Raw genomic sequence first — 27,303 nt, forward strand, 5'->3', positions numbered from 1 at the left:
ACATCCCTTGGGCCAGTTGGGCTCAGCTGTCCTGGCCCTGCTCCCTCCCAGTCCTGTGACCCTGAGGAGATCATTGGAGGCCATGATTGAACAAACCTCTCAGACACTCAGTGTGGGAAGGAAAACCCAAAGCACCTGAAAAACCTGGAGTCCCTTGGAGCATTAACAAGACCCACCAAAGGGCCATTCCTGACAAAGCCTCCCCAGGGACTCATCCCAGCAGACCCTTGGAGGCCACGACTGCAGGGAGGCAAAGGCTCTGGGCAGCAGCTCAGGTGCTGAGCAAAGCCTGGCTTGGCTGGAGGCAGCAGAAAGGCCCAGCCCAGGGAAGGCACATCCTATCCCTCACACCTTGCTCAGGGCTCTGCTGGGGGCACTGGCATGGGGGGTGATGCTGAGGGCAGGACAAGAGAAAGAGAATCAGGAGGGGAGGGGGCAGATCAAGAAGCCAGTCTTTCAACAAAGAAATTGAAAGGAGTGACAGAATGAAAACAGGAAACCAAAGTTACCTGGTCCCTGAACTCATCAAAACTTTCAAACTTGTGAAAAGAGTCCAGCTGCCAGCTAGGTGAGTGGATTTCCATCTGGCTGCTTCCATGCTGGGATAGTGGGGCTGATAGTCAGCAGTTGCAAGGTCATGAAGGCCAAAAGCTGAGATTCCTTTGCTAGAGATTAGGAAATTGAAAGAGGAATTGGAAAAGAAGGAGAAATTTACAGTTTCTGGAGATGACTCTTCTCAAGCGTGAGGGCAAGAGATCCATTTCAGGAAGATGTTGTGAACTCCCAAGGAAAGTGAAGCTCTGGAAACAAAGGTATCCAGTACTTGAGGGAATTACCTGCGCTGGAAATCATCTATAGTGACCTAAAAAGTGAAAACACCCCTGAAGACTCAGAGGATGTTCCTTGCACAATGGGCATGAGGAGGTTCAAAGCACTCCTGGATCACGTTCCAACAGCCTGATGGCATTGTATTCCCCCCAAAGGGATACACCAGGAGATGGCACCCTCCTGGCTCTGAAATGTAGAAGAAACTCTGGGCACTTCCTCATCCCCACGGCCCAGCAGTTCAGCTCTCAGAGGAAGCCCAGGAGATCAGTCCTCTCATGCCCCAGCCAGAGGGAAAGGGAGTCCCAAGCACAGGCCATGTGGTGATCTCTGGTTCTTTCTGCGTGACCAGAGGGAGACATGAGGAAGTGGGATGGTGAACCCACCTTTGAGCTGGGAGCCCATGGAGGTGAACTGAGAGGGAAGAGAGCTGCGGAGAAGGGGTCAGCCAAGAAGGATGTCCATGTAGTTGCTGCAGGGACACAAGAAGACAATCAGAAATCTCCCAGGCATAAAAGGACTAAACTCAACTCTTTTGATCCTGGTAACGGGACTTCTGGTCTGGTATCACAGAGGTCAGACAGTGAATACTCTGGACAAGAACAGGAGTAGAGGGTCCCTGCCTTTGGCCAGGAGAAGCAAAGGGATGACCAGGCACACTGCACTGTGTGGATTCAATGGCCTGGCACAGCAGATCCACAGAGGTGTAAAGCTTTAGTTGACACTGGTGCCCAGTGCACACTGATGGCATCAGGGCACAGGAGTGCAGAACCCTCTGGATCTCTGGAGTGGAAAAGGGGGATGCCAGGAGCTGTCTGTGTTAGAGACTGAGGTGAGTTTAGAGGGACAAGTGGGAAAAGCCTCCCATGGAGAGTGGCCCAGACTGGCCTTGTTTTCATCTCAAGGTGTCCCGGGACATCCATCACAGACCAGCCCCTCCCAATGACCATTCCCAGCACTGGTTTGTCACCCACCTCTGAGAGGTGGTTTGTTCCTTCCCAGAGGGACATCAAGTGACTGGGCCAGAAGTGCAAGAGATCCTAAGTCTTTGTCTCCTTGGGCACAGCATTGTCTGTGCCACCAAGGGCTGTGAGCAGACCTGCTGTGCTGAGGCTCTGGGGCATCGTGGCCTCCTGGCACAGCTCCAGGAAAGCTGGGCACTGTCACCCCTTGTCCTGCCCTCAGCATCACCCCCCATGCCAGTGCCCCCAGCAGAGCCCTGAGCAAGGTGTGAGGGACAGGATGTGCCTTCCCCAGGCTGGGGGTCAGGGCTGGGCCTTTCTGCTGCCTCCAGCCAAGCCAGGCTTTGCTCAGCACCTGAGCTGCTGCCCAGAGCCTTTGCCTCCCTGCAGTCGTGGCCTCCAAGGGTCTGCTGGGGTGAGTCCCTGGGGAGGCTTTGTCAGGAATGGCCCTTGGGGGGGCTCCTTAAAGCTCCAATGGACTGCAGGTTTTTCAAAGTACTTTGACTTTTGCTTTTGGTTTGGAGTTTCTGAGAGGTTTGTTCAATTAAGGCCTCCAATTATCAGCTGTAACGAGTCCCTTGAGAGTCTTAGTCAGTATCAACACTCAGTGGGGCTCATTAATGCTTCAAGGTACTCAAAGCTTATTGAAGTATTTCTTTTTCACACCCAGTCTATGAGAGGTTTGTGAAATCATGGCCTGCAATGATCTGCTTTAATTAGTCCCTTGAGAGGCTTTGTCAGTAACAGCCCACAGTGAGGCTGGTTAATGCATCAAGGGACTCAATATTTATTAAGATACTTTCCCTTTCCTTTCGAAACTGAGTCTATGAGAGGTTTGTTCAATCAAGGCTTTCAATTATCTCCTCCTACCAGTCAGTGAAGAGCCTGTATTGGGAATGGCCCTTAGTGGGACCCATTAGTGCTTTGAGATACTTTGTGATTTTCTTGTCACTTTGACTTATGGAAAGGTTTGTGCAATCTCCTCTCAGTACCTGAGGTTCAGGGGCTCAGCACCAAATGCACCATGGGGCTTGTTAAGATAAAGCAAGACCTAAGAGATCATGGCTCTTTCTGAGTTGTTCCTCTAATCAAGGAGAGTTAATTAAGAACGATGCCTAATACAGTTTTGGAGAAATATTTCAAAGAGCTTCTAATAAATGTGCATTTCTATTTTAAATGATATGGATAATTACTTTTCTTTTTAGAGAAAAGGTGATTGCAGCATTCTCTGATTGGTATGGACCCACGTTTCCACCTGAAAAGGTTTGGACTAATAGGAGAGCGATCCCTTGAGGTCTGACAGTGGGGACAACCTTGCTCCACACCTTCCCAGCACCATCATGTCTCTCATCAGTCAACTGGGACCTGCTTTGCTCTGAGAACTGGCTGAACACAGGCAAGAGGGATTTTTCCTCTATTTTTGCAGCAATCTAAACCTCCTAAGTTTCATCATTGAAAACAAACACACTCCTCAACTCTGTGCCAGGTCCAAGATGCCACCATTGGGCTTCACCTTCCCCAAAGCATAACCATGCATGAAATGTATTAGAGAGAAAAGAAATGAAACAAACACAAATACAAAGCTGTCTGAAGACAGAATTACACCAATTACTGGGGGACAGGCAAACTTTTTACTCCCTGAAGCTCAAAGCCCAAAGTTGGTCTTTGAGAGGTGTGTGAGCAACCCAAGAGTGAGGGGAAGGGAAATGCAGAGAGCACTGGCAAGTGCTGCTGTGCAGACAGGCTGCTGGGAAGGGGACTTCAGCCATGGGCAGTTCAGACAGGACAGGTGAGAAGAGGTGAAAGTTGAGGCAGATGAAATGTGCAGCCCAAAGGACAGAATGCTGACAGTGCCAAGAGGGTGGGAGGGCAACAGTTCTGCCCTTGCTGTTAATGCACATCCTGAAAACATCTCAGTGTGATCCCATGGGAGAACAGGGACATTTTATGACAAGTGTTCCATTGTCCCAGCTGATCAGGTCATGCTCAGACTTTTCAACATGTGTCAAATTCAGGATTTCAGGAAGCTCCTCTGTTTGACCATCCATATCCATGTGGTTCCACAGTCTCTCAGGGTACCTTTGACTCCATGAGGCTCCAGAGTGTCACACTGGCCCCTTGATTCCATGAGGTTCCACATCTCAAGGTTCCTTCAGTTCCATGAGGTTCCTCTGTATTCACAATATCCTTTTCATTCCATGACATTCCACTGTGTCTTGGGATCCCTTTCCCTTTCCTCTGCCCTCTCCCTTGTCAATTCCCATCCCCACCATTTCCCAATCTTGCCTGCTCCCTTCCTGTTCAGGTTGTCACCTCACCCCTTGTGGCCAACAAAGATGAGGCCATTCTGCCTTTCCCCGTTGCCTGGAATTTCTGGAAAAAACTTTCCAAAACACGTTCCCTGGGTAGGGTCGAGAGGAGTTCTTTACTTACAGGGTTTGAGGTGTACAGAGGATGGAAAGCACACAGAGAGGTGCACACCCTGCCCCCAGTACCCAGCTTGATGCAACACCAAACAACATCTTGGTCCTCGGAATTGCTTCCCACAGAGAGCTTGCCTTCTCTGAACAGATTCCAGGCCTCATGGAGAGCAAACCCTCCTGCCACACTCTGCCCTCTGACTGTGCTCAACCCTCTCTCTGTCTCCTGCAGTGGCTGTGCAGGGCCCTCTTGCCTCCATGCTAGAAAAGCATCCCCATCCATACCAAAATGCTCATGTGTGTGTTGTCGTGGCACACCAGTCAGTATCCAATTGGCCACTGACTTTGGCATTTTCACATGTTGGTGTCTGGGATAGACACCACAGTAACTGGGTATTACATTAAAGCCAGCCAGGGCATTCATTTCAGCTGGGTACAAGCTAAACAAACCATTGGAAACCATGATGGTACCAATTTATCTCCAAGATTGCAAACAGGATGTGAGGCAGTGCCTATGGGAGAGTCCACAAAACTAATCCTTCAGCTGCAGTGTGGCAAACAAACACTTGGTGCTTTTTAACACAGGTCTCTTCCTCTGTGAGGCTTCTGTGAGCTCACACACTGTTTGAGTAGATGACAAAACATTTGAGAGACAAATTCAAGGTAGATGAATTTGATCTTACAATCACATGAAATTTTGTGTTGACTCTCAAACTGAATTCAGGGAAGGCTTTTTCACAAGTTGCAGCAATCAGAGAGGACACAGGAATATTCCCAATGGTGTTCACAAAATGCTGCAAAACTATTAGTATGAAATATATAAGAATATGAATATTGCAAAACAATATCACAAAACAATACAAGCTCTCAATTCTATTGCTGCATTATCTTCTTCATGAATCAGCTGTAAAAGGAAAACTCAGTTCAGTGTAAGGAGGTTCACAAATAATCAAACTAACAGTAAAAATCTGGAAAGCAATGAAAGACACCTGAAATACAGTAATTAACAATCACTGTATTGTCTGGTGTTTTGACAATATTATTAGAATTAGATTAGCCATCCATCCTTTGGGAGTCTTTTCACTTCCCTTCTGGGCTGTTTAAAAGTAAATTGACATTAAACCCCTTACAAAAAAATGGTGCTTGTAACCATGGCAACAAAACCTTCTTTGCCCCCCCTTTGCTGACTTTGGCAGTAACTTTGCAGGAGAGGGAGGTAACCACAGTGACCAGGCAGTGGCACAGCCAGCCTGGTTTCTGGGCCTTCTGTCACCAGGACTGAAATGGCTCCTTAATTGGACTAGAATATGTTCTAGTTGCTCTCTGAGCCTCAAGACAGAAAATGCAGGAATGTAGCTCAGGGCTGAGAAGGTGCCAGTTCCTACTTTAAAGGTAAGGAACTCCATAGCTCTATAAAATGTACAGATCCATAAAATCCTAAGGGAACACCCCACTGCTGCCCCTGACAGCAGGACCAGGGCCCTCCCCAGCCCCTGTGCTGCCCCTGCTCAGACACCCCCAGTGCTGGTTCCCTTGGGGGCCCCTCAGCATCACCCCCACACTGAGCTGCCCTGCTGGGCCCTGCAGAGCTGCCCATGGCAGCAGCTCCTCTGGGATGGCACAGCCCCTCCTGTCCATCCCTGCAGAGCTGCCCATGGCAGCAGCTCCTCTGGGATGGCACAGCCCCTCCTCTCCATCCCTGCAGAGCTGCCCATGGCAGCAGCTCCTCTGGGATGGCACAGCCCCTCCTGTCCATCCCTGAGCCCTGCCCATGGCAATGGGCCCCCAGGGCTGCCCTGCACAAAGCAGCCCCTCCAGACCTGCCCAGAGACACAACTGGGGACACCACACATGATGCTTTTAGGAAACAGCTACAATCTTTGCTTGGCTCTTGGGAGGGGTCATTGTTTTATTCCAAATGTTCAGAGTTACCCCCTTGGGGGCAGCATGTCCAAAAGGCCACTCTTGTGTTCCATTTGGAGGCAGAAATATTTCCCAAAGGAATCCAGGTGGCACAGACGGTGCAGTGGAAGCTGCCAAGTCACCCCAGTGTTCAGCCCTGCCCTGACTGGCACCAGCACTGCCCTTTCTCACACATCTCTGGTGAAGAAAAAGATCTCAGGGTTTAGTTTGTAAACAAGGAACCCTTGAAAAGACCAGTTTAGGACCTGCCAGCAAGGTCATTCAGGAGCAACCAGCACAGGAGTGGGCAGGAACTGTTGGCCAGAGGTCCATCTAAGAGGGGAGGGTGGATATTTTAATTTTATTTGACACTACAGAGGCAATTTCTGGGGTGGCCTCTGGAATTTTATTCTATTTCAAGAGCACCAGCAACAGGGCTGTGTTTGAGTTCTGGGAATGAGGCCTGGATGGCCCTAATTGTCCTTGACTTAGCGCTCAAGGGCTTGTGGGCATTCCAGTGTCTGCTGATCACTACACCTGAGACAGAAATACCGAGCTCACTGTCACAAATGCACTGTGGGTGGCTCTGATCAAAAGAGGCAATTGCAATTTTACTGATAAAATTCAGGTGGCAACCAGTAGCCATGAGTAAAAAATTAAAAACTAAATTTATACAGCATAAAGTTTTATTAACAAAAATCAGATCTGTTCCAGAAATGCCTTTGTGCACTGCCTGTTTTAGATGGATGTTCCTGTGGTTCCATGGGAGCCCGAAAATGCTGCTCAGCCCATCATTGTCACACCTGCAGCATCAGGGGCTGCAGGAGTAAAGGGGACCCTGCAGGGAGGCTTCAGATCTGTTCCCTAAATCCCATTCTGAAAGGAGATTGGATGAGGAAGAGCCCAGCAAGTTCTCAGTGAGAGACAGGCAGCTGCCAGCAGGTCCAACCAGCACACTGGATTTACACCATCTGATCTCTGCTGGGGGGTCCCTCTGGGCTCTGACACTGCCCCAGACCCCTCTCCCAGCCCCTCGCTGGCCCAGAGGAGCCACTGCCCGTGCTGGGATGCTCAGGGACCACTGGGCTCTTGCCAGTGGCTTCCCTGCCCAGCCAAGCAGGGCTGCCTGAGCTTCTCATCAATCACCACCCCAAGTCCTTCTCTTCAGGGCTGCTCTCAATCCATTCTCCATCCAGCCTGTGTTTGTGCTCCATAATCATGTGACAAACTGTAATGCATGGAAATAGAACAGACTGGGGCTAAGCCTTATCCTCCCAATCCCCAGAAGCAGAGGAAGGATAAATTCTGAGGAGGTTTTGTGTCAGGGACCAGAGTTGTCTCTGGGCCTGTCATGTTTGGTCTGTGGTTGTGCTTGTTGATTTGGTGTGAGAAAACTCTGCAGAGTTTGCCTGTGGAGAACTCAGGCCTGGAGAAAGAGCCATCAGTGTGAGCTGGAAGTGGTGAGAGCTTGGCCTGTGCCCCAGGGACAATAAAGGGCAGAGCCGTTGTTGTCCCGGAGTCAGCCCTTGAGCTGCTGCAGCCTGGGCTGGTGCGATGGGCACGCAGGGGCTGGTGCTGCAGCTGGCAAAGCTGCCCTGCAGAGAGAGGGGACAGGAGGGGTGGGCTGGGCTGGGGGTGAGGAGGCCCCGCTGGGCCTGGTTTGGTGCAGGGCAGGGCCTGAAGGGGCAGTGCCTGCCTGCCCTGGTGCCAGTGCCGCTGCACCTGCTGCTCCTGCCCTGCGGGCTGGGGAGATTGCAGGGCTGGGGATGTGGTGTTTGTGTGCCAAGGAACAGGATCCATTGGCCTGGGGAGATTGCAGGGCTGGGGATGTGCTGTTTGTGTGCCAAGGAACAGGATCCATTGGCCTGGGGAGATTGCAGGGCTGGGGATGTGCTGTGTGTGTGCCAAGGAACAGGATCCATTGGCCTGGGGAGATTGCAGGGCTGGGGATGTGCTGTTTGTGTGCCAAGGAACAGGATCCATTGGCCTGGGGAGATTGCAGGGCTGGGGATGTGCTGTGTGTGTGCCAAGGAACAGGATCCATTGGCTTTGCTCACCAATAAATTTGTTTTGCTACCTCAGCTGTGTTTTAGTGTCTTGTATTTTGTTCTGGTAATCCTCGTGAACCTGGAACATTGGGAACAACCTGGTGAGCCACATTCCCACTGACCCACGTTGGGAACACACCTGGAGACCCACATTCCCAGTGACCCACGTTGGGAACACACCTGGGGACCCACATTCCCAGTGACCCACACTGGGAGCACACCAGGCTGGAGGACTCCACATCCTCCTGGTTCCCTGTGGGCACTTGGGTGAGTTCAGGGGGAGGAACATCCATCAGGACACACACCAGCATTGGGAATTCATTGGGAAGAGGGGATTTATTGACTTTACACCCCTAAAAATGTCACCTGCTCCACCCCATCATCTCTTAAGGTGCCATCCAGCCTCCTAATTCCTCCTGAAATCCCTGAATTCCACTCAAGAGTCCCTGAACGTCTCCTGAAATGCCCAGAATTTCATCCCAAATCACCCCAGTTTTACTCCAAACCCCTAAAGATTCCACTCAAAGTTCCCTTAATTCTATCCCAAATTTCTTTTAATTCCACCAAAACATTCCCTGATTTTCACCTTATACTGCACTGATTCTCCTCAAAGTTGCCTTAATTCCACCTCCAATCCCTATAAACCCATCAAAATCCTGCTGATTTTTCCTCAAATCCCCTGAATTTGATTCAAAATTTTCTTAATTCTACATAAAATTCTTCTCATTTCTACCCAAATCACCAATTTTAAACCAAATCCCCTTAGTTTTACTGAAAATCCCTAATAATATTTCTCACAATTCATTTAATTTCATTTAAAATCTTCATAATTGAATTTATTTTACTGAAAATTTTATTAATTCCACCTATAATTCCCCAAATCCTCATATTTCTAATTAAAAACCCATTAATTCTATTTAAAATTTTCTTATTTCTACCCAAAGTATCCCTAATTCTACCCCAAATTTCTTAGTTGCACCCCAAAATTCCTTAATCCCTCTTAGAATCCCTGGTATTCCATCCAAAATCATTAAGATTCCACTCTAATCCCCTTAATTTCACACAAGGAATATTGAATTACGTCTCAAGTTCCTTTCATTCCACCCAATCTCTCCTAATGTCACCTTAAACCCATTTAATTCTGCACTAAAACCACTGAATTCCACCCAAAATTCCTATAATCCCACCACAAATCTCTTAATCCCAACCCAGATCCCTTCCCCAACTCACCAGCCCCCGAAGTGCCCCCAGTTCCCCCCCGGCCTCTCAAGTGCCCCCTTGGAGAGCCAAATCCGGGGAAAAAGCCCCACGGGAAACGGGGGGCTGGGGGGCTTTGGAGGGATTGGGGTGGAATTGCCATCTGGGGGGCACTTGGGACACAAAGGGAATCCCACGGGGGTCTGTGGGGGCATTTATGGGGCACTTGGGGGTACGAGAGGACACCTGGGGGGTCACTCGAGTGTCCAGGGACGGAATCTGGGGATCCAGAGAGGATTTTAGGGGTCACTTGTAAGTCCTGGAGGAACTTGGGGGTCACGTGGGGGTTCAGGGAGGTGATTTGTGGGTCCTGAGTGGGCATTGGGGGAGCACTTGGGGGTCCTGGGGCCCTTCCGGGGCAGTTTGGGGTCCGGGGGGCACTTGGGGGGCTGCAATGGGGGTGGGACCGACCCGATTGGGCGCGGGGGGGGCGGGAGTTGTAGTCCCGTCTGTGATTGGCCAGGACGGACCGCGGTGCATGACGGGAGATGTAGTACAGAACAGGCTCAAAATGGCGCGGAGTCCGTGGCCCGTCACCGCCCGCTGCATTCCTGAAAGCTGATTGGCTGCAGGCGGTGACGGGCAGGCGCAGTGCCCAATCAGAGGCGGCGCAGACGGAGGGCGGGACTCGACGGCGCTGCCGGGAGAGCTGAGCACTGGCGGTGCCATAGGGAGGTTTGGAAGATAATTGGGAACATTTAGGAAATATTCGGGGACTCGGGGCGGGCTTTGGGGATCCCTCACGACCCGCCCACCCCTCACAGACCCCCCGGGACCCCCCCGGGGCCGTGTTGGCCGTGACGGTGAAGGAGCCGGGTGAGCCTCTCCCCCCACCCCGGGATCCGCTTCGGGACCCCCCAAAATCACCCAAAAAAATCCCTGAGACCCCAAAACCGCCCACCTGGGACCTCCCAAACTGCCTCGGCGCCCCAGGATGCCCCAAATCGCATTCTGAACGCTCTGGAGCATTGGAAACACTTCGGGCCCCCCCAAACGCCTCAGAGACCCCCTAAACCCCCTCCTAGACCCCCCCAAACCTCTTTCAGAGCGTCTAAACTGCCCAGAACCCACCGAACTACCCTCAGGCTATCCTGTATTTCGTCCCAGACCCCCCAAACCACCGCAGGACCCGCCAAAATCCCTTTGTGAAGCAACCAGACCTGCCAAATTCCCTCAACCTCCCCCCAGATCCCCACCCAGACCTCTCCAAACTGCCCCAAGACTCCCAAACTACCTCAAACCCCTCCTAAATTCTCTCCCAGTCTCTCCAAACTGCCCCAAGGCCCTCAAACAACTTCCAGAACTCCCCAAACTAGGCCAGGATCCCCCTAAACCCCCTCCCAGAACCCCCATACTGCTCCCAGATCCCCCAAAACCATCCCTGGGTCCCCCAAACCTTTCCCAGGACCCCCACACTGCTGTCAGACCCCCCCTGTACCACCCCAGGACCCCCCAAACCCTTCCCTGGCCCTCCAAAGTACTTCTGAACCTCTAAACTGCCGTCAGACCCTCCAAAACAACCCTAGGACCCCCCTAAACTCTGTCCCAGGACTCCCAAACTGCCCCAAGAGCCCCCTAAAACACCTCAGGAGCCCCAAACTGGGATCTGGAAGTGACAGCTGAAACAGAGAGAACTGAAGCTGAGTGAGACACGTGGGCAGCCCAAAAAACTGGAAAATGGGGTTTATTTGTTGTTTTTTTCTGCAAGTTGAAAGAGGGAAATTGGGGATGATGCTCTTGGAAAAGGGAATGGTGTGAGCGAGTGAGGAGTGACCTCAGTGTGGGGAACAAAGGGAGTCACCCCCAAAGGGACTTTGCTTGGGGAGCATCCCTGGATGCTGGAAAATCCTGGGATCCTCCCATCCCCCCAAATGGAGGTGCCTGGCACAGATCCCCTAAAACCCCAAACCATCAAGATTTGGCCAAAACCCCCTCCAAAATATGCAGATTAAGGCCAAAGGAATTCAAAGCACCAAAAATCACCTCCAAATTTTCTCTCTGTGGTCTCTCCACTTTGGGGTTCTGGGGGTCTCTCCTCTCCAGGCTGTTGGGGGTGCCTTGTGTTTTGGGGGTCCCTCTCTGATGTTCTGCCTTTTCCAGGCTGCTGGAGATCCTGGGAATGCCAGGGGTCCCCACTCTGTGATCTGACCCCTTTGGGGTTCTGGGATTCCCCCTCTCCAGGGTCCCAATTAGGAATGCCGAGGGTGCCAGAGGTCCCCTATGCCCTGACTCTCTGCTCAGGGATCCCTGTGGGATCCCAAAAAGGAGATCCCGGAAATGGGGCACCCTCAGGACCCCTGGCATCCTGGGGAGGGGGGACCCCTATCCCCAAACTGGGGTACCCCAGAGAGGAGGGACCCCAAGAATCCCAAAGTGGGGAGACCAGAGAGGAGGGACCCCTTTGATTCCCAGGACCCCCGGCAGCCTGGAGAGGGCAGGGACCCCAGAGAGGGGGAACCCTCAATTGACGTGGGACCCCCAGCGGCCAAGAGAGGGGAGACCCCCAGAACCCCAAAGTAAAGAGAGCAGAGAGAGGAAACTCCTGAGATGTTTTTTATTTACTTAATCTTACTGTTTTAGAGGGTTTTAAGGGCACAAGATACCTGGTGAATTCCAGAGATGGACTTGGGCAGGAGGATCCCCCAACCTTATTTTTCCCCCCAAACCAGGATTTCTCCTTTCCAAAGCTTGTCAGGATGGAGGAAGAGGCTGCGAGGAAGAGGAAGGTGCCCCAGAACCCCCAGGCAGGTGATGAGGAAGTCAGTGCCCCTTTGCCCCTCCCTTGTGCTGCATCTTCCAGCCCAGCATGGCCCCGGCTGCAGGACAACCCCGCTGCCGACGCCGTCCTGCCAGGGCCGGGTTTGGGGGGATGTCCTTGGCCTTCCCTGTGGGCCGGAGGCAAATGCCCTGCCTGCTCTTCTTTTTTCTTCCTTCTTTTTCTCTTTGTTCCTCCCTCTTCTTTTTCCTTCTAATTTTTCCCTTCCTCTTTTCCTTCTTTTCGTTCTTTCCTACTTTTTTCTTTTTGTTCCTTCCTCCCTTTTTTTTTATTGTTTCTTTTTCTCCTTTCTCATTCCTACCGTTCTTTTTTCTCTTTGTTCTGTCTTCTTTCTTTTTCTGTTTCTTCCTTTTCCTATTTCCTTCATCTTGTTCTTCTCCTCCTCATTCCTTCCTCTCCCTCCTTTGTCTTTCTTATTCCTTCCTATTCCTTCTTTATTCTCCCACTTCCGTCTTCTTCTTTCTCCTTTATTGTCATCCTTCCTTTTCCTTCTTCCTTTTTCCCTTCCTTTCCATATTCATTTCTTCTTCCTTCCTTTCCTTCATTTTCTTCCTTCTTACCTTTCCTTCTCCTCTGTCCTTCTCTCCTTCCTGCTTCTACTTGTTTTTTTATTCTCCTTTCTTTTCATGTTCCTTCTTCTCCTTCTTCCTTTTCCTTCTGTTCTTTTTTTTTATTCTTAATCTTCCTTCTCCTTGTTCCTTTCTGTCTTTGTTTCTTCTTCTTCCTTTTCCTTGTTCCCTCCTCACCTTTTCCTTCTTTCCTCAGGCTCCAATCTGAGCACGGAGAGCACGGAGGACAAATCCCCCCAGCAGAACCTGCTGGCAGAGGCCGTTTTGAACGGCTCCAGGGCACAGGAAGTCAATGGGAAGCAAAAGCCACGGAGATACCCCAGAAGGAGAAGCTCCAACTCCAGCCCAGGTTGCTCCAAAGTAAAAACACCAAACCTGTCCCAGGAAGGCAGGCAGAGTTTCAGTCAGAGCCCTGACCTGGTGGTGCCGCAGCAGCTTCACACAATGGAGAAGCGCTACAAGTGCTTGGAATGTGGGAAGAGCTTCAGCCAGAGCTCCAACCTGATCAAGCACCAGCACATCCACACTGGGGAACGGCCCTACACCTGTGGGGAATGTGGGAAGAGCTTCAGACAGAGCTCCAACCTGATCCAACACAAGATGGTCCACACTGGGGAACGGCCCTATGAGTGTTCTGAGTGTGGGAAGAGGTTTCAGAGAAGCTCAGATCTCCTCACACATCAGCGCACACACACCGGGGTGAGGCCCTTCTGCTGCACCGACTGCGGGAAGAGATTCAGCCGCAACGACACCCTTGTCATCCACCGGCGCACCCACACCGGGGAGAGGCCGTACCAGTGTGTGGAGTGCGGGAAGAGGTTTCAGAGCAGATCAGATCTCCGCAAACATCAGAAGACGCACACAGGGGAGCGACCTTACAAGTGTGAGGAGTGTGGGAAGAGGTTTCGGAGGAGTTCAGTTCTTCTCAGGCATCAGCGGACTCACACGGGAGAGAAGCCCTTCCACTGCACCGACTGCGGGAAGAGCTTCAACCGAAACTTCAGCCTCACCATCCACCGGTGTATCCACACTGGGGAGAGGCCTTATGAGTGTGGGGAGTGTGGAAAGAGCTTCACCCAGAGCTCCATCTTGACCCAGCACCAACGGACCCACCAGTAAGGGAAGCCCTACGAGTGCCCTGACTATGGGAACAGCTTCGTCCACTGCTGCAACTCCATCACCCGTTGGAGGACCTACGTGGATGATCCACAGTGACCCATGCTGGGCACAGACCTGGTGACCCATGCTGGATAAAGGCTCGATCACACACATTCCTGAATAGGCCTGCTTAGCAGAGACCTGGTGACCCACATTCCAGGTGATCCATACTGGGCACAAGACCTGGTGACCCACGTTCCAGATGATCCATGCTGGGCAGTGCACTGCGTTTGTGTGGCCAGATTTTGTAGTGAGGGGGCTCCAGGGATGGGTTCTGTGAGCGGCTGTCAGAAGCTTCCCCCTTGTCCAGCACCTGTCCCCAGCCCCCTGCAGGTGAGGCTGACCCAGGTTCTTGTTAACCCAACCCTTGGGGCAGATTACATTTTCTTTATCAATATATATGTATATGTAGGGTTTAGAACAGTTTTGTTTGCATGTAAAGTAGGTTTGGAGCAGTTTTGTTTCCTGTATGTATTTACATAAAAGCATAAAAATAAACCCTTCCCTTCCCTGGCTCCAAGCCCAGCCTGTCCCCTCCAGGGGTGAGTGTTCCCCCCTCTGCCCCTGGGTGGTTCTTTTGCCCATGGGCAGCAAAGGACCTGCTGCTTTTGCAGCTGGATAATGTTGGAGCCATGAACCATCAGCATTCCATCCCCTGAAAAGTGGAGACACTGGGGTCTGGTCCCACCACACGTGTTCCTGTGCAGATAGAAATACTAAATAAACATTTATCTTGCTGACACCTGACCCCATGTCCAGCACCACCTCTCCCATACTCTGCCTTTATAATGTTACTGAAATCCTTGGAAACCATTAGGGCAATAAACCCTCAACACCATCTTTTCAGTGTTGAAGAGTCAGACGTTCCTTTATTCTGGCTTTGACTGACAAAATTGCAGCTTCCACAGACACACCGAGAGAAGACTTTTTCACCTATTTATACATTTTTCAGCAAACAAATAAATGTTCATTGGTTCTAAATTAGATAATTCCCTTTCATTAATTAGTAGTCTCTCCTCTGTTGGTTATCGATTTCTTGCTTTCTATATTATTTTTTAGTGTTTTCAGTATCTTTTTTCTTGGGTAGGGACTTTCCAAAATAAATACTGGGTCTTTCGTAGCCTCTTCTTTATCTTTTGGTTTCTGCAAAATGTCCCTGTGGTCTGTATGTTCTGCATTCCAGATGTCCAACCTCAACCACCCATCTCTCTCTTCCAGGCTTTGTTCACTGAGGCAGATCAGAGTTTATTTATCAAAACTTGAAGTTCTGGTACTTTTCACAAGTTCTTCCCACAAAAATACCTTAAGACAACTTTGATAAATGCTGGCCAAGTGTGATTTAAGGATAACACTTTATTTATCACCAATATATATTGATTTTAAAGCCTGATGCTGGGACTGGGAGGAGCTGGGGCCATACTGGTGGCACTGGTGGTGCTGGGAGCCCCCCTGGTTGAGGGTGAGGAACTCTTGGTAAAGGGGGTGGGGAAAGGGGGGTGGGGCAGTGGAAACTGGGGGGAAAAGGGGGCAAAAACTGGGTGTGGGGCTGCAAAGGGAGTGGGAACCCCCAAAACCAGGAATGGGGGAAGGAGGTTGGGGATTGGGGGGACAATTGAAAAGGGGGGTTGGGACACCCAAATTTAGTGGGAGGGGGACAGCTGTAAACCACACTCTGAGGGAGGAGGGGTTTGAAGTCTTACAGGAAAAGGAGGGGAGAGGGGGGGAAAAGGAAGGCTTTGGACCCCCAAACTGAGCAGAAATGGGCTTAGACCCCAAAACCAAGCAGGGGGGGACACCCCCAACCTGAGCTGTGTGGGGAATTTGGGATTGTTGGGACAATGGGAAAGGAGTGGTATAGTGAGGAAAGGAGAGGTGGGTAACTGGGCAGGGGCATCTTGGGGGTCCTGTAGCAGGATGGTCTGCCTGGAATGGGGGAAAATAACTACTACAAGGCCCAGTTTGCAAAGCCCCCAGTGGGAAATGAAGAAGGGGGTCACCCTACTTTTGGGGTTGAACAAAGCTGAAAGCGGCCTGAGTCAACCAACACTCCCAAAGTGAAATATCCTGAGAGGAAGGGGAAGATGTGGCAGAGCTGGGAAATCCCTGGATAAAGGAACAAACAAGTGACACCCCTGAGAACTCCAAAGCTGCTGAGCTGGCACAGCCTGGACACACCTGACTGACAGGCCAGCGCTTTCTACTATAAAAGCCCAGGCCTAAATTTTAGAGATTGGGTCTTCTGACATATCCCTTCTTGGGGGGTGTGTGGAGGTTCCTGCCTGGAGCAGGGATGCCCCTCAAGGTCAGTCCTTGAGGCTGAGCCAAAGAGCTTTGTCCAGGGTCGTTGGTCTTGGTGAGTGACATCACTCTCTGCTTAATGATTGGTTTTGCTTCAATCCAAGTGTTTCAATATTGCTTCCTAGTGCAGTGTATGATAATAGTTCCTAAAGCTTCTGTGCTGTCTAGTGAATAAATCTGAGTCAGATCTTTTTGTCTAATCATTACCATAGTAAATCATATACATTTCTATATCTGGTTTTCCATCCTTGATTGTGCAGGACAAAGTTGTACAAAGGTTCAGTCTCACCTGTATAACCCTTTACACAGAAACCATTGACAAAGTCTGGGGCTGGGAGCCACTTCCAGGCTCCTCTGGGAGAAGCACTTTAGAAACCCAGGGGGTGCTGGGAGGCACTCGGGGTCTCTGGTGGTGTTGGGGGTCCTTTCTGCTTCATGTGACTGAACGGGACCTTTTCTAAGAGACTATGCCTGCAGCTCCCTCTCTGCCTGTGACAGGAATCCTGTGACTGTACCCGCTCTGTCCTTTGGCAGCCTGGAGACGTTTGGAATGTCCCCACGGTGCCCCTGTGACTGTCTGTGACCTCCCTGTCCTTTGGCAACCTGGAGACCCTTGGAATGTCCCTTGGAGGCCCTGTGAGTGCCTGAGACAGGTTGGTGCTGGAGCAGCCCAAAGTCCCCTGGGATGTCACCATGGAACTGCTGTGACAGCCTCTGACCACAGAGCTCTTTGTCACCCCCAGAGACCCCTGGGAGGTCACCAGGGAGCCCCTGGGACAGTGTGGGACCTCATGGCTCTTTGGCAGCCTGGAGACCCCTGGATCCATTCCAGGATCCACATGGAGAGGATCCAGAGCCAGATGTGGCACTGGAACCATGTTGTATCCATTCCTCTCTCTATTCCCTGTGGAAATAAAGAGGGATCAGCAAATGTGGTGGGAGATCCCTGGGATGCTGCTGGGTGATCCATGTCCCTTCCTGACCCCCATCCTACGTGTTCCCGGTTCGGAGCTTCCAGACACCGAATCCGATGAGGATGAGGATGATGATGGCAGAGATGAGGGATGAAATTTCATCCTGATTCTGGCTTTGGGAAGTCTGGGATGGTGAGGAGTGGGAGGGAAACCCCCATGCGACTTCTCCACATTCCCAAATTCCCAATTTCCAATTTCCACATTCCCAGCCCAGGGGTGCCCTAGACCATATGACATCACACTCACTATCTGAAGTGGGAGGAAGTTTGGAGTGATGGTGTTTGTCTTTCCAAGTCACCCTTTCACAGGATGGGGCCCTGCACTCCTGGAGATGGCTGAACACCTGCCCAGCCATGGGAAGCAGGGAATGAATTCCTGGTTTTGCTCTGCATGTGTGCATGACTTTAACTCAACCCAGAAGTTTTGTTACTTTTACACTTCTGACTCTCCCCCCATCCCACTGATGAGAAGGGAGTGAGCGACTGTGCAGTGCTCAGGTACTGGCTGACATTGCTCAACCTTGACAAATGGAAACTCCACAGGTGTCTGGGATGCTATTCCAGTGCTGAATTGTTCCCTTGATGGGTTTTTAAAATTATTATTTTTTTATTCTTTATGATAAAGTAGTCCAGCTTTACAGATCTCAGTGCAAGACATCACAGCAGGGGAAGTTGCCCTTCATATCTTTTAGCATTTGAAGCTGATTCCATGCAGGGACACTGCCCATAGTCCATGAGGTCTAGGAAGTGATTGCTCAAATCCAAGAGGAGTCACCTCCTCATGGGTTGTCTCACCCTCTGGGGCTCACTGATGACTGGCCACAATTGCACTATTTCTACCTCACATGACCTTGGTCAGAAACAACTTGACAGAATTGTAGTGTTTGGGATCCACTGTGGGATCACTTTGTCCACAGGAGTTTCTTCAGGGCAATTCTCACTTCCTTATTCCTCAGGCTGTAGATGAGAGGGTTAAACATGGGAGTCACAATTGTGTAAAACAAGGCAAAGTATTTGTCAGGATCTCCGGAATCCCTGGAGTGTCCCTTTAAGTAGATGACTGTGGCTGAGCCATAGAAGAGTGTCAGCACCATGAGGTGTGAGGAGCAGGTGGAAAAGGCTTTGTGCCTGCCCAGAACTGAGGGGATTTTCAGAATTGCCCTGATAATTTGGATATAAGACAGAACTATTAGGCAGAGGGGAAGAACTGCAAAACCCAGGATGATGGTGTGCAGCACCACTTGGTTCCAGAATGTGTCTGCACAGGCCAGGTCCAGCAGTGGAGGGACGTCACAGAAGAAGTGACGAAGGTCGTGGGAGGCACAGAAGGGCAAAGTGAACAGCTGGTAGGTCTGCCCTACCTGTACTGGTGTGACAGCCCCCCAGGAGCCCAGCACCAGCCTGGTGCAGAGCCCCCTGCTCATGGCCAGGGGGTAGTGCAGGGGGTGGCAGATGGCCACGTAGCGGTCGTAGGCCATGGCAGCCAGGAGAAGGCACTCGGTGCTGCCCAACAGGACCAGGAAATACAGCTGGGCAGCACAGCCAAGGAAGGAGATCCTGCCATCTGCCCTCAGGACACCCACCAGCATTTTTGGAAGAGTGACTGAGGTGTAGCAGATCTCCAGGAAGGACAAGTTCCTCAGGAAGAAGTACATGGGGCTGTGCAGGCTGCAGTCCAGCAATGTGATGAGGGCAATCAGGCTGTTCCCTGCCAGCACCACCAGGTAGATGACCAGGAGCACAGTGAAGCACAGGCCCTGCAGGCTGGAGTGGTCACAAAATGCCAGAAGAACAAATCCAGATCCAACGGTGTGGTTCTCCAAGCCTCTCCTTTGGGACATTTTCCCTCTGCAGAGCAATCCAAGCAACAGCTCTCAGAGGGTGCTGGTGGCCTCTCTGCCACCACACGCACCTGAAGGCCAGAGAAAGACTCCAAACAACACACACAGGTGGCTGCAGGAGAGCTGGAAATCTAACAGGGCTGTTTGCTGCAGGGAGGATTGCAGAGGGAGGGAGGAACAGAATCCCTGAGCCTGCAGGACCCGGCGTTGCCACAGAGAGAAGAGAATCTTGACTTGCTTTTTCAGAGGTGATTTTATTAAATAGGATGCCTGGGGATAAAAGAGAAAAAAGGAAGGGAAATGGATAAATACCAGCCCCTTGCAAAACCCTGTTGTTTACATTCCTTGTCCAGATCTTTAAGAGATGCATTTAATGTTAGAACATTGAGTAGAAACAGGGTGAAAAAGCAGGAAAGTGATGAAAATGGGGAAGACAAAGCAAGGCAAGGCTCGGGGAGGAGAGGCAATCCTAACACTGCAAGGCAAGGCATGACTCAGTTCTTAGGCCTTAGGCAGAGAGATTAATCCCAGCTCTCCTCACATGTAAGAGCTCACCCCTGGTGCTCTGTCAGACCACAAAGATGTGGGAGACTGTTGTAGATCTGAATCCTTCCCTTTTACCTGGGGAGGGGCATCTCTCTTCCAGTGAATCAGGTGACTCTGATGCATCCCCAGGGCATTTTAGCAAGACAGATAAGCAACAGTTTATGTCTAAATAAAAAGTTTTCACGGTGTTAAGACACAGGTTGGTGCAAGCAATGCCCCTTTTCAGCAATGCAGTTTTCAAGTCATTTAGGGAAGAAATGCTTCAAAGTGGGTGATTTCCCCACAATATCCAATTTTCCTGTGCAGGTCAGGCTTTTATAATTTCTGGATGAATCACAGATAGTTCAACATTCCTTACCTTCCTTCTCTGTCACTTGGATTCCTGACCCCTTACAAATCCAGCCAGAGATTCATTCCCTCCGATCCCAGCCCTGCAACACTTTGCAGACCCGTGCAAGCCCCCACAGAGGCAGAGCAATGTTCTTGCTGCCTGGGGACCTGAGCCTTTCCTTTGCATTCCCCACCCTCCCAGAGCACAGACTCCCTGCAGGGCACACAGACAGGGTGTGAGCTACAAGGCAGCACCTCCATCACAGGTTTCTTCTAAAGAAGTGACAACTCAGCTGAGAGGTGTTTCAGAAACTCAGTTTGGCCTGGGGAGGGAATATCCTCTCCCAGGTGAGGACTGAGGGTGCTGCTGCATCTCTCAGCCAGCAGTAACACCCTTGGAGAAGTCCTCTTAAACTCTGAGGTATTACTGATGAGAAGCAGGTCAGAGAACATGCAATAGAGTGTCCAGTTAGCACAGGGCATTTCTTCAAGAGAAAATCCTGAATTCACACAAACACATGGTCCTAATACTTTGCTTATTTTCCCATAGTACTTGTGCCATTTTCCTGTGAGTTTTATCTGTCTCATTGAGATGTGATTCAAAAATTACAATATAAAATCAGACTTCACATGAGAGTAAACTCACCACATGATTCTTTTCTAAACTACCAACTGAATGATACAAATATACATAAAAAATAAATATTCTCATTGCAACCCAAGACATTGAGATACTCACATTTATTTTAATGTAATGCTTTAAGTCAAAGCAAACATTTCCATGCAGGTTATCCACATACCAGCAATCCCTGCTTGTAGCCAAATGTTCTCAAAGATACAGCCTACTATTTTTAACTCTCAGGTGTCTCAGTGCTGCCAAGATCATGGGTGGAGCCCAGGGCAGGCTGTCTTTGCTCCCAGCAATCTGCCAGAGCCCTTCTTATGGGGTGCCAGTCTCACTGACAGCACTTCCTAAAGCTGAAGGAACTGTGAAAAGGAATTAAGGAAACTTCATCCAGCCAAGCCAGGCTTTTCTCAGCATCTGAGCTGCCTGCACAGAGCCTTTACCTCCCTGCAATCGTGGCCTCCAGGGATCTGCTGGAAGGAGTCCCTGGGGAGGCTTTGTCAGGAATGGCCCCTGGGGGGGGGCTCCTTAATGTTTCAAGGTTTTTCAGACAGCTTTGGCTTTTGCTTTTGACTTTGTGTTTCTGAAAGGTTTGTGCAATTATGGCTTCCTGTGACCTGCTGTAGAGAATCCCTTGAGATTCTTTTGTCAATAACCACACTCAGTGGGGCTCATTAATGCCTCGAGGTACTCAGGGTTTATTAAAGTATTCTTTTTGACACTAAGTCCATGAGAGATTTATGGAATTATAGCCTCCAATTATCTGCTTTAATTAGTCCCTTGAGAGGCTTTGTCAGTAATGACACTCAGTGGAGCTCATTAGTTCTTCAAAGTGCTTCAGTTTTTTAGGGCTAGTTGGGCTTTCCTTTTGATAGTGAGTTTTTGAGAGGTTTGTGCAATCATGGCCTCCAATGATCTCCTCCAGTGAGTCCATGAGAAGCCTGTCCTGGTAAGGAGGTTGCCTTTTCAGCTCCATAACTCCCTGCAGTGTCACAATGGCCTTTTGCTTCTATGGTATTTCATGTTGTCCTCAGGCTCCTTGTGCTCTGTAGGTATCTGCAGTGTGTCAGGGGCCCCTTGGATCCATGAGGTCTGTGGTGCTCCAGAATTCCTTTGGTTCCATGACACCCTGCAGTTTGACAATGACCATTTGACGCTGAAGTGTCACAATTACCCCTTGATTTGCTGAGGTTCCACAGTTTCTCAGGGTTCCTTTGATTCCATGAGACCCCACATGTCAGATGGGCCCCTTGGTTCCAGGAGGTTCTGTGGTGTTTCCATGGGGTTCCACACTGTCCTTGCTGGAACACACGTGGTTGGATGTTGCCCCACCTGCAGAGCTGCCTCCGTCTCTGGGTCCCAGCACAGCAAGGACATGGAGCTGTTGGAGCGAGTCCAGAGGAGGCACCAAGATGATCAGAGGGATGGAGCAGCTCTGCCATGAGGGAAGGCTGAGAGAATTGGGATTGTACAGCCTGGAGAAGGGAAGACCTTTGGGGTGACCTAATTGTGGCCTTCCAGGACCTAAAGGCAGCCAAGAAGGAAGTTGGAAAGAGACTATTTACACGGACCTGGAGTGACAGGACAAGGGGGAATGTCTTCACCCTGATAGAGGAAAGGGTTAGATGAGATATTAGGAAGAAATTCTTTATGGTGAGTGTGGTGAGGCCCTGGCACAGGTTGCTCAGAGGAGTTCTGGCTGCACCATCCCTGGAAGTTGTTCAAGGTCATGTTGGATGGGGCTCTGCACAACTTGGTCTAGTGAAAGCTGTCCCTGCCCATGATGGAGGTTGGAATGAGCTGTTCTTTAAGGTTCTTCCCAACACAAATCATTCTGTGATTCTCTGACTGGTGGGGGATGTGGTGGTTGGGGCCATCTTGGGCACAGAGACACTGAATGGCAGCATTTTCCATTTGGGGGAGGAAGGAGGGGGCAGCAGAACTGACACCTGGCACTGATGGTGGGCAGACTGTGGCCTGCCTGGGAGAGTGATTGATGGAATCCCTTGGGAGTCAGTCCTAAAGAACAGAGGAGTCCAGGAAGGCTGGACCTGCTTTAAGAAGGAAATATTAAGCTCCAGGAACAGGCTGTGTCCCCATGTACCCTAAAAGAAATGAGGGGGCTTTATTAAACAGAGAACTTAATTTGGAACTCAGGGGGAAAAAAAGAGAGTATATTACCTGTGGAAGGAGGGACAGAAATCCTGTGGTATTACAGGGGTCTCGGGATCCGAATCGGGAAGCAGCTCCCGGGAAATAATCCAGACACACACGAGGAGTGGTGGAAAATTGCCAAAAGCCTTTACTTTCGGTTTGGGACTAGGTATAAGGACAAGGATGAGGGAGTGGCTTGGCAAAAGGGGTGTAAACTTGAAAGAGGTTTGACAATGCAAGAGTCAATAACTTAATACAACCAATAACAAGTCCCTTGGGGGTTGACTCCGGGACGGGGGTTCCAAAATGGTGGAGAAGGTGAAACCGTGTGGCGGTAGCGAGGTCATGGCGGGTGCAACCCGGCTCTGCCGGCCGGCCGTGCGTCTCTGTCTGGACGGGACCCGCCACAGCCCATTGTTGGGTCCCCAGAGCCAGCACCGGTCCAGCAGGGCCCGTGCCACACCGCACGGCCCGGCGCTGGGGGCCCTGGGGGGTCCGTAACCCACACAAACCCCACCGGAGCCAGCGCCATCCATGCCAGCTTTTACGTGGCTTTTATCTGCCGCGGCCCTGTGTGGCGCTGCTATCGCTACACCTCAGCCGATCCCAGGGCCGGCAGCTCCCCCCGGGGCGCCACCACCACCAGCCACCCCCACCCGAACACGTGGGCAGGGGGAGCCCCCCCAGCGGGGGCAGTCCCGGACTTGGTGGGGACCGGGCAGGATCCCTTGATGTCACCATGGCAACACAGGGACGGAGCCTCCCCGGGAAGCTTGGAACTCAATGCAGACTAACAGAACCAGGTTAGAACAGTGTGAACTAAACCTAAACTTCTGCCTGTTTCTTCCTCGTCTTCCAGGGAAGGAATATCCACAGGCACACACACCAGTCTCACCAGTGTCTGGGCACAAAAAGGACACAAGACCTGGTGATTTGTGGTTCCAACTCCAGTGAAACTTGAACCACCGTCTGTTCCCAGAACACAGAGTTCTTTTGTCCCAGAGATTTCTTGGGAATGGAGGGATTAAGAAAATGGGACAGGCAATTAGGTCAGTTGCAGGGCATGGCCAGGGACGGTCACTGACCAGTCACCTGTTTGCACATGATCAGCTCCTTCCATCCCCTTTTCTCTCTCTTTACTCACACCTGTTCCTTCACAAATCACTTTGATCTTTCCCTAGACGTCCCATGGCAAGTCTTGCACTGTCCCCAAATGCACATTCTGGTTGCCCATCCTGACTCTCAGTACCTGAGTGAGAAAACCCCCAACCTCAGCTGCAAGGCCATCACTGATCACTTGGGGAGCCTTTCATGCAGAGATGTTGGAAATCTCTATTGGTTTCTTTGAAACTTTTGAATTTTGAAACGTTCCTCCAAAAACATAGAACCTCATAACCCTAAAATGCCAATTTTTCCATTTTCACAAAGTATTGGGGATTAGGTCACATTAAAATACCAACATGGTGCATGTAGGTATTTGCAGCCCTGTGGAGAAGGAATTGGGGACATAGGAATAAAAGAATAATAAAACTTTTTGGGCTGGAAGAGAGCTAAAACAACCACTAGTCCAAGTCCACTTCCATTAGCCAGGGACACCTTCCACAAGTTCAGACTGCACAAAAATCCCACCCTTGGAGAGCTTCACAGATGGGGTTTCCACTTTGTAAGCTGGCCCAGGTTCCTGCCACCCTCAGCACAAAATATTTCTTCCTTAAATCCAGTGCAAATCTCCACTCTGATGCCGAAGTGGTTTCTGATTCTTCACTTTTATAGATTTTAAGAACACAGTAACTGTAGCAAATGTAGTGTTCATATTTGTAACAGCTTAAATTCATTGTTTATACATCCTAACCCCTACCACAGACTAGTAGCTCAAACTCTTTTAGCTCTTTAGGCTCTCTTCAAGATGCAAGAGGTGCAGACTATCAGAAAGGCCTGCAGAACAAGACCAAACATAAACCAACAACCTTGAGTCTAAGAACACTGGAAAAACTCCAAAGCCCGAGGAAGAAGCGAATGAAGACAGAGGGTCCCAGTGACCCCAGCCCCAAAATCCTGGGAGATGGCACAGGGGTGGGACTGGGGCTGGACTGAGAGATGTGTAAACTGAGGGTTGGGTGGGCAATATTATAAAAACCATGGAAATCAGTGTTCTGAGGAGAGGGTGCACGAAGATGTCATCATGTATTCCTAAAATCCCTAAGCCTGGACATTAAAGAATGTACCTTTTTATCTTATCCCACATTAACTTGGCTCACAGTCCTGCTTTGTGGGGGGGCACTCACGGCATCACCTCATTGAGTTCCAGTTCCTGTGCCTTGTTCTGCCAATACAACCCTTGGCAGAAAGTGTCACTCTGTTTCTCCTGCACTAAGAGCACCACATTTTCATGGCTAAACATCTTGGATAGGGACCAGAGTGGGGTTTGGAGGCCTCAAGCACAAGCTGTGGGCCAAGTGGTGTGGAGACTTCAGAAGGAACAGGAGAAACTTGAGAGGCCTTCAAGGGCAACTGGGGAGGTCTAGACTGCACAAAAGGAGAAAGGAATTTCCACGCCAGGGCATTGCTGTGGTGCAACATAATTCCCTGTAAGAGGTCTGGGTCAGCCAAAGGCTTTGTGTGTCAAGAAGAGCCAGGGAGGAGGGAGAGATGTCAGTGCAGGAAGGGGCCAGCGAGGTGGGGCAGCTGGGGGATGCCGACAGCCTGCAGGGAAAGGGGCAGGACATGGACACCGGACAGCCTGGGCTGGAGAGGAGACAGGGATGTGCAGAAGCTGAAAGGCCCCAAGAGAGCCAAGTTGTGCAGGCCTTTGGCCATGGCTGCTGTGTGTGCCCCTGATGGCATGAGGAGACAAGTGAGCCTTGCAGTCCTGGGGCCTCATTGCCTCCTTGTCCCTGCTCAGCAGCCTGGGAGGTGCCACCCCATCCTCCTGCCCTTGGCATTGCACATCCCACATCCCAGTGCCCCAGGATAAGACGTGAGAGTGAGTAAGGGACTGGAGATGCCTTTCCAGGGGCTGGGTGTCAGGGCTTGGCCCTTTGGAATAAGGAAACATATAGAGGTTTCCTAAGCATGAGAGACACCTTTCCTTGCTTCTTCAGAATTGTCACCACTGTGCAGTTTTCTGCTCTACCTGGAATCTGGGGACACTTTCTCAGTCTTATCTCTTAACTGGACCTATTAGCACTACGAGAAACTTCAGAGTTTCACTCTCACTTTGACTTCTTGAGAAGTTGTTTGAAGTTACTCTGATGGACTGAGTCTGTTGTAAACAACACAAACCCCCCAGAGGGCCATTAAATGCCCTGGGCTGTTGCTGTGCTGCTGAGCTGGGCCGGGCTCCTGGCACACAGGGAGCTCCTGGCAAGCGGGCAGCGCTGCAGAGAGACAGCTCTGCCCAGGAGCAGCTCCTGTGCACAGCCCAGCAGGGCTCAGGGCACTGCCAGGGCAGCTCAGGGACACCAGCAGGGCACAGACAGAGCTTAAAGGGGCTCAGCATTGGGAGGATGACTCAGAGCTCATGGAGGAGAAATCTTTGCAGTGCTGGACACGGTGAGTCTGTGGGTGCAGGGCAATGCAGGGGCAGCTCCTCAAGGCATCTCCTAAAACTGGCCCAGCCCCAGCTGACGGGATGTGTGAGGAGGGGGCTGTTGGGGGACACTTTGGAATAGCTGTGGAGCCTGGGGGTGCAGCCAGGGGTGCCCAGGGCTGTGGTGCAGAGCAGGGTCCTTCAGCCCAGGGTGCTGTGCTGGGGCAGGGACTCTGCTGCCTGCCAGGGTCAGATCTCAGCCGGCCTGGGGAGCTGCTCACAGGGCTGGGGGAGAAGGAACAAACCATGATAGGTGAGGGCAGGATCCTTCCACTCTCAGGGTACTGAAGGTGACTGGCTGCTCACAGCTCCAAATCACAACAGGACATTCAAGAATGGAGTTTTAAAGAAGCACAGAATGTTTTGTGACACATGACTGGAATTGATACTGCTCTTTATGTCTTCTGCTCTGGCTTGCCCAGGTAGGCAATGGGACACAGAAATTAATTTCTCAGTCCAGCAGCAGGCACACAAATTCCAACCTTTTACAAAGAGAACTGAATAAAACAGGTAATGTGAGAAATCACCACACTGTGCCCTACAGGCACCATCAGTATCCCTTTTCCAGCCTCCTCAGGGTTGCTCTGACATTGCCATCAGAACCTGCACAGATATTTTTCTCTGCAATCAGCTCGGAGGCACAACAAGTTGAAGTGCAGGGCAGATGGGAAACAGAGCAGTCAGCACTGTATCTGTCTGTGCTGACTATGAACTAAAGCACTGAGAGCTGAGCACTATTACCTGTCCCGTGTTAAGGATGTTCACACTTTTGTTCACTAAAAATTAGAATTTCTACACTTAAAATACCATTTGACAGATATGAGAGTAGAAAAATACAATAAAATATCCAAAACAAAAACCTCAGAAAAAATCACTATTAAGTTCAGCTAAACCTCTCTTTTTCAGCCCAGGATGTTATGCTACAAGAGCAGAGAGTGAAATTTTCTTACACCTGGCTTTCCTTGTGAGTACTGGAGCTTTCAGTAGAAGCTTCCATGTACCCATTGGAACAGGGCTGAACTAACTCGCT

The 27,303-nt window shown here is 50.7% G+C and overlaps 3 protein-coding genes across 3 annotated transcripts in view; 1 reads left to right on the forward strand and 2 right to left on the reverse strand.

Annotated features, from left to right (window-relative positions):
• Positions 1-14,541, forward strand: part of LOC139673816 (zinc finger protein 850-like) — a 554,262-nt gene extending 539,721 nt beyond the window's left edge. Inside the window, 1 exon segment of the mRNA XM_071559637.1 lies at positions 13,213-14,541. Within this exon segment, the coding sequence (XP_071415738.1) occupies positions 13,213-13,878 (666 nt within the window). The 3' untranslated portion in view covers positions 13,879-14,541.
• The window catches only part of LOC139673810 (zinc finger protein 850-like), a 1,066,517-nt gene that overhangs the window by 166,237 nt on the left and 872,977 nt on the right, over positions 1-27,303 (reverse strand). The window lies entirely within an intron of this gene.
• LOC139674278 (olfactory receptor 10AG1-like) lies at positions 18,091-19,029 on the reverse strand. The gene has a single exon (XM_071560468.1). It carries the CDS (start codon positions 19,027-19,029, stop codon positions 18,091-18,093), a length of 939 nt encoding a protein of 312 aa, XP_071416569.1.

This window comes from Pithys albifrons, chromosome 7 (assembly GCF_047495875.1).
Source record: "Pithys albifrons albifrons isolate INPA30051 chromosome 7, PitAlb_v1, whole genome shotgun sequence".
Taxonomy (NCBI): Eukaryota; Metazoa; Chordata; class Aves; order Passeriformes; family Thamnophilidae; genus Pithys; species Pithys albifrons.

What these genes read in the sequence shown, in the direction of transcription:
- LOC139674278 (XM_071560468.1), bottom strand. Translation starts at nt 19,029, where the DNA reads ATGTCCCAAAGGAGAGGCTTGGAGAACCACACCGTTGGATCTGGATTT.